This window comes from Pseudopipra pipra, chromosome Z (genome assembly GCF_036250125.1).
Source record: "Pseudopipra pipra isolate bDixPip1 chromosome Z, bDixPip1.hap1, whole genome shotgun sequence".
In the NCBI taxonomy this organism is placed as follows: Eukaryota; Metazoa; Chordata; class Aves; order Passeriformes; family Pipridae; genus Pseudopipra; species Pseudopipra pipra.
Window position 1 is genome coordinate 73,711,816 of NC_087581.1, and position 9,820 is coordinate 73,721,635.

The 9,820-nt window shown below is 38.6% G+C and overlaps 1 protein-coding gene across 1 annotated transcript; it reads left to right on the forward strand.

The window, feature by feature from the left end:
• The first annotated feature begins 1,051 nt into the window (after positions 1-1,051).
• On the forward strand, positions 1,052-9,604 carry LOC135407385 (protein FAM240B-like). The gene is made up of 3 exons (XM_064642359.1): positions 1,052-1,312; positions 6,576-6,724; positions 9,209-9,604. Exons 2-3 carry the CDS (start codon positions 6,579-6,581, stop codon positions 9,339-9,341), a joined length of 279 nt encoding a protein of 92 aa, XP_064498429.1. The 5' UTR covers positions 1,052-1,312; positions 6,576-6,578; the 3' UTR covers positions 9,342-9,604.
• Positions 9,605-9,820: the final 216 nt, after the last annotated feature.

Consider the following 9,820-nt stretch of genomic DNA (forward strand, 5'->3'; position numbering starts at 1 on the left):
TTAGAGACATTTTCTGGACAACAAAAGTTGTCATAAGCAAAGTTGTTACGAACATTGTACTTCTCTGGAAGAGATAAATATTTCTCTAGATTCAAATTATTATATCCAAACAAAAAAAGGATGCATATGAGGGACTAATATTCAGCTGGAATGTGATGTACAGGTCCCATTGTCCATGTTCAGTGAGACCACAGAGAGGGCCATGAGAGCTATCAAGAGAATGAGTATGAGAAAAGTCCAAAGTCCTCCAATGATCTAACAACAAAACAAGGAAGGAGAGGAGGTGATTTCTGCCTTATCTATCCTGGAACCAAGGGAAGGGTAACTTGTCTCTTGAACACATCCAGGTCGTAAATTAAAAGCAAATTTACAGTACTTGGCACAGAAAATTCTGGAGCAACCTTTCACTTGAAATATCTGGAGTAAGAAACATAATTAATTTCAAGGTGGAACTTGCCAAACTGTTGGAAGGGTTATGCAGTCAGGTTGCCAACAACAGCTGAGAGCAGGAGGTCTGTCACTGTCTGCTCTCCCTCTGAGTAAGCAGCATGTTACTTGCCTGTGTTTTCCCTGGGTGACCAGGGCTACCAGTGCAGGGAGGAAGAATCTGTCCAAGAAGTGGGAGTGCTAAATTCTATAACAAGTTATATATATTCTATGTTTCAGCTCGCAGATCACTACGTTCAGACTCCTGCACTATTCAGTGTATTAACAGCTTAGCTGAAATCCTGTCCTGTGGCCCACCAGGTGCTCTTACAGACCAGCACTTCAAAAGGGGTGAAAAGGAAATCTATTTATCTGCCAGTCACACAGTGGCACAATCCTGAGACGAGCTGTGTTATCCGACATGTTCTTTTCAGATCCATCCTTTGTCTTGGAGCAGACGGCGCTGAATTCCTGCGAGTCCTATGGATGTTATGCCCCAGTGATCTGGGCTTGTCAAAGAGTAAGTTGTTCCTCCAGAGCCAAGTTATGACATCAGTGGCACCTGCCAAAATTTATAGCACAGATTAAATGTGGCATCCAGAGTTTGTGCCCTGTAACTGTCTGGTCATTCCGCTCGGTGCATCGCGGACTTCGCAAAATGGGACTGTGGGTTTGGGTTTTTTTTCCCCTGCCATTAAACTAACCCATAATAGCAGATATCATCACTCACAAATAAAAATGAGTGACGAGTGAGCAGATTTCATCAGTTATTCCTGGCAGTTGGAGTTCTCTTGAAAAGGGGAACCCAGAGGTAAAACTGCCATGATTCAGTAATCACTCAAGAAAACCATACTTTGACAGAAGAGGAAGCTACTATACAATCAAAGTAAGCATTTATATTCTTGTATTTTGGCCGAAATAAGATTTTCTCTTCCTGTCTTAACTATCAAACATGCCTAGAAATACACGGATATACATTTATTTTACACTTTGTTTAGTCATGAATTTGAACAAGGTTTTCTTCTTGTTCTCTCCATGACCTTGAATTCTGTATATTACAATATAATTTTGTGGAAAATAATCTGATCCTGTGTGATTTATAAAATGTAAGAGGTATCCTGCCTCTTTTACTCTAACCATAACTTCAGTTATTAACTTGTTATTTGTTACTATCTTTTTTGGTATTACTAGAACTTCTGTATTACACATAATTCAGGGGATACTCATCCAAACCATGCATTCTACAAGTGCAGTTTAAAACTTTTTAGAACATTAAGCTTCTTATTTTTTTTTTTAAATGCTTTGAACTCATGCAGTGTACTGTAATATTTATGTAATGCTGGAAAACATTCTATGCTTAGCCAAACAAGCCCTGGTGAAGGGTAAAAGGAATAGGACATTAATTAGTGTTCTGACAAAGATAAGATAGCTCGTGGTCATGATATGACCCAAGGGACTGAGTCTAGTTGAAGTCAAAGATAATCTTTCCATTGTTTACAATGATCTTCAAAAACCTCTGAAGTGACCGAGGAAATTCTTTCAGCAACATGGTTGCATTACACATTAAAATTGGCTGAATACTCAAATCCATTGCAAGAGGTAAAAGTGGACCTATTTCACTCAACCTTTTAGAAAAGAAATATTTTTTAAGATGTTAAAAAAAAAATAATCATTCTTGTTAAACTATTTGCCTTTCAAAAGAATTTGAAAATAAAAAGTCTTTCTCTTTCAAAAGATTTTGAAAATAAGCCATGGAAATGTTCAAACATTACTTCATGTTGCTGGTTAAAATGTTTTCCAGTAAGACAAAAAGCATAAGGTCGTTTTGTTTTTATTGGCCAAAAAAAAATAATCTTTTAAGTTATGCATGATTTAGATTAAAAAATATTTTGGCATTTTCTCCAAACTCTGTTCGGTTAACAGGTTTACTGGATGCATTAAAAAGTAAATGTACTGAATTTCACTAAAAGGAAAAAGCTTTTCAGAGAATCTCATCGTGAGTTTTTAAGACAATGGCTATCTTAAGACACATATTAAATAGAAAGACTGAAAAAGGGTAAAAAAATGCCTTCTGAGGCTTTGGAAAAGATTTTCTTCTTTTGCTTGCTTAATTCATATATAAAGCTAACTAAAAACAGCAGTTCTATTCCAAACATCAAGAGCCATTTCTGATTCTCAAAATTCCTCCAGAAAGAGTCCAAAATAGGAATTACAAAGTGTGCAGAAGAAAAATGACTTGCATTGGATATTTTTTAAAAGTCCTTTTTGTACCTCAGTGGAGGTTGTCTGAGATTACAATAATTCAAAATACGCAGACCAGGTAGGGGCTGAGACCAGAATATTTGGAAATTTACTAATTTAACAAAGCACATTCATATTGCAGATCAGATTCAACGAGAGATGATTGTACCCCTGGCTGTTTCTATACTAGTGTTTTGCCAATTAATAGAAGTTGTGCATGTGATAATTTACAGCTTGAAGCAAAATTTTAGAATTTCCTCTCCCTTGCACTGGAGAGATCTGCTCACCGTTTGTATTTTGATCCTCATTCCCACGTGCTCTGGGACAGGAGCTCAAAGAGTTTAAACTAATGTACTGTCTGTAGATGTTATACTTGATTCACGGCTGATTGGCTGTTTTACAGATTGCTGCACTGCCACACGATTTATGGTTTGCTTCTAAATGTAGGAGATTTTTCTTTCATGGTGCCATTAATTTTTTTCTGTAATTACTTCTTCTCGTGGATATTCTCCATAAATTAATAACTTGTTAGCATATAAATTAGGTCCCCAAAATGATGAATGCTATAAAAAATTCTTTTGTAAATGCATACACGTATTTTTGACAGTTGAGTTGCAGAACTACCAAATACATAAGCCACCTTAACCAAGATCTAATTTTACCTTTCCTTAAATGTTGTTGACTACCTAAAAAAGCCACCAACTACACTTCAAATGGGCAGGTAGGACTGCAGAATCCATACAAAAATAGTTCCTTCCTTAACTACCTTAGCTGAAGATTTAATAAGGGACTCTATCTTGCGCCACTGTTATGCACATCTTAGTAGCCCTTCATAGGAAACATACTGCAGAATGTATTATAACATAAATTTTCAGTCCATACCTTCTCAATGAATAATGTTGCATGCATGGAAGTGTTGCTGTTGCTTATTTTACATTCATATCAGTGGATAAGAATGTTAAAACCACCTGCCATTAGAATTCAGAAAGACACTTCCCCAACTTTCCTTGAATGTGTCTGGAATGATACCTGGCAATCCAAAATGAAAATAAGGATGATAAAGAACCTCTTTACCTTGCTCACTTTCCACCCAGACAAAATTGGCCAAGTAGTTGTAAGAAAGTGTGTTTTTTACTTACAGAGAAAATCTAACTGTCCCGCCAGTTTCTGAACCCTGAGGTATCTGGTTGAAGGAATCCAGAACAGGTTTGATAGAATTAAGTCCAACTGTCAGTGTAAGTCCAATTTATATTACTGGGACATCTGAAAAGAAAGAAGAAAATCACACATCAACAAAACATGTTTTGTAGAGCAATAATAAGGGATTTTTTGATACAAAAAACCCACCAAACCTAGAGAATTACTGGAAAATCCAGACCATGCTCCTAAGTAGAATCTTCCAATCAGAAATAAAATCAGAAGGTGTTACACAGTGCACTAATCTCCACACGTGGATGTTGCAAGGCCAGGCTTAAAGAAAGGATGCTTTCACACATGATAGCATGAGAGATGCTGGTCAGTCTTGCCAGACAAAGCTGTATTCAAAAGTTTCACACCAGGAATCTGTCTCAGCAAGGACCATGACAACACCACGTGAAATATTCACTCTCACTGACATTCCTAGGAACTATTACCAAGTCAGAGATTCTTGGCTTGTAAAAAGTCCCCACAGACATACCAGGCCAATGTTTGCTGAAGTACCTCCATCTTTTGGGCACCTGTCTGATCACACCTTGTTCCTCTGGGTGGAGCAGTCAAGACCTTCATGCACCCTCTCAAAAATCTAACAAATTTAGACCTTGGATAAAGACCTTCTTTGTACCACTTGAAGAACATCTACTAGAAGTTTAATAATTGTAAAAATTTAATATCTAATGGAAGGTTAATGTGTTATGGCAGATTCTTACATGAGGCAAAGTATAATAGGGTTTGGAGGGCAAACTGACTCAGACAGTTTGTCAGTAACTTGCACTTGGCTTCTGAGGCAATGGGATAATTATCTGCAGAGTGTCAAGTGGGCAGCTGCTGCTGATAGAAGAGTTTTTAAATGGTGCAAAGACCCAGGTGACCTGCTGATCTAAGAATGATGAAATAATCAGATTCCATCACTTGCTGTAACAAGCTATTATCAGAGCACTTATTTTAGCACTGCTTCAAGCCTGTAGAACTCAGACACAGGTAGGGCATGTCCCAGTGCACCTGTGACATGCACATCTTTTTGCAAGATGAAGCCTTAAATAACACCATTATTTTGGGGCCTCAGAGTGAGATGAAAGACCATTAAGATTACCCATGCTGCCATTTAGACCGCATTCATCAATAAACACAGCAAGCATAGCAAAAGGTTTTTAGTGGAACTGCTGCACCCACACCAATGTAACAATTTGTCCTGTATCCCACTGTGCTACATCAACAGCATCCTCAGTCCACAGCAAGGGAAAACACCAGAAAAAATCCTGTTTGCCTCAGAGAACAACACCTGGTTGTTTTGGTGACATTGCAGGACCAGAATCCGAACCTCTTAAGATATTCCATCACATAGGAGATTATATTACATGGACTAACCAGTTCACACTTACCACTCCAGCTGGACTGTGCTGGTCTTTAAGTAACTGGACTTCTCAGTGGAAAAATGCTGCATATGGATGAGGTTTTTCTTCTTGTTAGGCACTTTTTTCACACCAGTCAGCCTTAGCACCAAGTTTGGGAAAATTATTTGTTATCACTGATCTTTCTAAAAATCAGATTTGTGAAAACTACAAAAAATCTAAAATATTCCATCTAGGAAGATGGCAAGAACTTATTTATGTGTTCTTTTAAGGTTTCGGGAGTTTATAATAGAGTGTTTGATAATAAGACCTTACACGAGTCTGCCTTAATTGCGTTACACCGACTATCCTTTCCTTTTCCTCTGATCTTCCACTCAAAGCATTGTACAAAGCAAAGGTTTCCTCAGATTGGCCTACATTAGCATAGTCTTTCTAGTGCTTATCAAGGATAGCTCATAAAGTATGACACTGTCTGTGAAAATTCACAAGTACATACCAGGGTCTGTGAGGCATTAATTCATCAGCAGAACAGAGTGGAGCACTGGAAAAAGCATCAAATGATGGCAGAATACAGATGAACACAAGGAAAAAAAAGGGATTTCAGGGCAGCTCTCGAACTAAGTGCTGATCTAGTCATAGGGAGCTCTGGAGTATGAGGATGAGAATTTTAAAACCCTCCATGTTTGAAAAACAGGTATTTAGCAAGGACAAATTCACTTAGTTTCTGTCCCTTTTCTCATTTATTGGAACTCATGCTTGTATTTTAAGAAGGTCTACTTTTAGTGGTATTTAAGACTGAATTTTGATAAAATAAAGTGCAAGGCTATAAGAGGTTCCCCAGAGCTTTGCACTCTGTGTGCTTCAACTTTAGATTCATAATTCCTCTGCATGTTTTGAGCAAGACATCATTTGGAGCAGTGAAAAGCATCATTTAAGACCAATGCATTTCCCTTGGATAAAACCATCTGTTTTAAAACTATAGGAGATAGAAAAAAGGAAAGCCCTTCACATCTAATCTGAACTTCAGTGACAATGGCACTATATTTGAAAGCATTTATCCCAAAATCACTTAAAATATCACATATACTGAGGCACTTGCAATATTTCAGTGATTTCTGCCACGCGTAGTCATTACTCAGTAACAAAAATATAATTGTACCATTTAACTGTCACCCAAGGCCTGTTTCAATGCCTTATATTTTGGTTCAAGGCAAAGTAAGCATCAGTCACCTATTCTTTTAGGTGACATACTTTATTTTAATAGCACTTGGCAAGAAGGAAATTTTGAGAGGGCCGAGCAAGGCAGCACCTGCCTCAGGTCAGGCTTCTGACTGCCCTGACCTCCAAATTGCTTTTCAGAAAATGAGCAAGCACTCCAACGTCAGGCACTACAAGATAGGTGGTCAGGATGCAGAAGGGCTGAAGAACTTCTGGGAAAAGGTCATCCAAGAGCAAACCAAGCAACAAGAAGCCGAAGAGTCCAGGTTAAGCAAAAGTGCCCTGAACAAGTAAGTAATTTTTTTCTTTCACACAAGACTTGTCACCATGTGCTTTAAAATGAGGTGACCTGTTATTGTGCTGCTTTATTCATAGCACAGATTGTGTTCTGGGTCTTTGGCACTTCTCCTCTCGCAGCTGCTTGTCTCGTGTTACTGTGGCTCTTCTGCATGGAAACTCAGACAACCGCTCACACTTAAACCTCATGGGCATTCTTCAAAGGCCTTGGAGCACAGCCACGAAAAAAATAAAGCACTTTGGCATCATGGCTTGTGACAGCCAGAAGATATCAGTAATTTTACCTGGAACTGATACGGCCACGCAAATAAATAAAATAATATTACATTAAAGGGACAACCGCCCGCTTTAATCTGTAGCATAAATAAAAATGGCATCTTTGTCATGTTTAACAGCCCAAAGATAGAAATGACACAACAAGATTTTCCAATTCAGTGAGGAAAATGATGGGATTTTTTGTTGTGTCGGGGTTTTTTTCCTTTTTTGTTTTGTGTTTTTTTTTTTTTTTAGGTTGATTGGGTTTGGTTTGGATTGGTTTTTTACAAAACAGCATGAAACAATGGGACTCCCTAAAAAGAGCTGTGGCTGTGGTACAGGTACTTTGCACAAGCGGGGTAGACTGTTTCAAATATTTGTTCAACTTGTTGCAATTCAGGAGTTTGAACCAGGGTCTCCTGCACAGGAAGTGAATTCCCTGACTAATAATGACCAGAGACAGAGGATGAGAAATTCCATCTCTCTAGTGGTTTTCTGTTGTGCTTTCCTCCCGAAGTTAACAAAAATATTACTGCATACACTTTCCTCAAAACCGTGGCTAAATAAACTAATTGCACTTAACAAATTGGAATGTACTGCCTTAAGGGCTGTTTCTTTTAAAAAAATTCCTGGTACTTTGACCCTAGTGTCCAAGCAGAAAGCTACTGTCATCACTTAAAATCTTGGAAATCAAGATCTGGGCAGACCTTGTGTCCCAACAAAGTCAGAGGCAGACAATCCTGCTTCCAGTATCCTGCTCCACCTAGTGAGTAATATTCCCTAAATAAAATCCCAAAGTTGCTGGAGAGAAAACATGTGTGATAAAACCCAGGGAGACGTTCAGCTTCACTGGAAGCTTTGTCAACTCTAGATCACAAAAAAACTACCACAAGAAGACTGTGTAAACAAACTGCAATTAGTGGTGTAGATGATATCTCTAACTTCACAGAGCTAAAATATGTTAAAAGCCTTTACAAAAATCTTCTCTGAAGAGAAAAAAAAATGCAGCAAGAGAACTTTGAATGTGTCTTAACATACATATTCAATATGTCTTAACTGACTGGTCACAACTGAAAGAGACCCAAGCAAGTTCCTTCAAGGTCACCTACTCAGTCAAAGCTCAGATTGTTCACAAAGTGTTTTTGTGAACAATCTATTTTGGGAAAAAGATCCTTTCATTTCATTGCAAAACCTAGAGGTCCACTACCTTATGGAAGTGGGATCTAGGAAAACTACAAGGTTTTAAGGAAAGGCAAGTGCTCCCTCTGCAACATTTAGGACGCTGGCTGACAATAAACATTGCAATTTTCAATGGCAAATTTTTCCTAACTAACTGCACCTCTTTTTGGGGCTTAATTATATGCACAAAAGAATAGTGAAGACGGGGTAGTAGTTTAAAACACAATCTAAAATCAATCTCAGAAGCCAAGATAACAGAAGCATCCATGTGAACCAGATACTGCTGAATTATTCTCAGATTAAATCATTGGCTGCTGTTCTTTTCATCACACCAAAGGTAATATAAAAACCCATGTATATTCAATGATGCATTTGGCATTAACATATGATATCTAATCTTATAACATTACCGGGTCAGGTATTTCAAAACAACATTTCCTTCAGAAAACAAGCCAGACAAAAATATCTTGCAGTGGTCCTTAGAGGTTTTCTCTTCTGTTTGTGCTATAATAGTGTCTTGAAGCTATGTAGCTCCTCTTGCATGTGACATCAATGCCTTTAATTAAACACATACAGGTTCTGAAGAGGTTGGGGTTTTTTTCCTAACCCAAAGGACATATTTTAAATTCTGCTTGCTCTTTTCCACAGCATTTTGCAGTAAACTGGGGGAGGCTGGGGGGAAGAAATGGTATTTTTTAGTTGACACGTTGAATGACCTTACTGCATAGGCACACTTCTGTGTGGCTTTGAGAATACCCCAGAGAGAAAAAGCAGTTCTTCACGGTGACAGTATTTCAGCAGTTGTTTGACTCATTCGGAATCCAGCAATGCCAACCGCTGATAGCATCAGCACTATCCCTTTCTCCCCTGCATTCCCAATCTAGCAAAGCTGGAGAGATGTGTAATTGGTAAATAAATACAGGACAAGTGCTCTGGTGATGAAAGAGAGGAAAGCCTCGAACCTGCTGAAAAGCCCGGGCTCCATTTGAAGGCTTTGGCTGAGCAATTGCTGAGCACTTGTGCACTTTGTGCTCTCTTTGCAGGCTCCGCCAGGAGTGGGCTCTGCGGCTGGAGAGGAGAGCGCGGCAGGTCCAGGCACACACGAAAACACGGGGGGAACAAGCGACGCCGCTGTCCATCGAGGCTCTACCCTCACCAGACAAAACTGTCGCTTAAATTAAGCAAGAATTGGGCCCGACTCTGACCTTCTGCACACACCTATAACCCAGCAGTCACGCTGCCCAGCAAGCAAAAGGTCAGAATCTGGCCCTTTTCCAGACTGCTTCTTACAGCTCCTGTTTAGGTCCTGCTGCAATTCAGTGCCACAGTACGAAATCTCAAAAACAAAAAACAAACAAAACAAAACAAAACAAAAAAAATTTAAAAAAAAAAAAAATTTAAAAAAAAAAAAAAAAAAAAAAAAAAAAAAAAAGGAAAAGGGATAGATGAGAAGCAGACTACTCCAATTCTCCACAATGTCTTATTACTGTGATGCATCAGGAACTCAGGACTCTCTTATGTAACTGCATTTCCAAGTGACAACAACATACTGCCAGGAAAGAGGGCAATAAAAATAATACAAGGCCTTTTTAATAGGGATAATACATTCAGACAGCTGCATGCAAAATTGCACATTTCCATGTGCAAGCTCACAG

Excerpts from the sequence above, each read along its gene's own strand:
- LOC135407385 (XM_064642359.1), top strand. The coding sequence starts at position 6,579 with ATGAGCAAGCACTCCAACGTCAGGCACTACAAGATAGGTGGTCAGGAT. Across the intron at positions 6,725-9,208 it reads AGCAAAAGTGCCCTGAACAA|GCTCCGCCAGGAGTGGGCTC; the intron begins GTAAGTAATTTT and ends CTCTCTTTGCAG.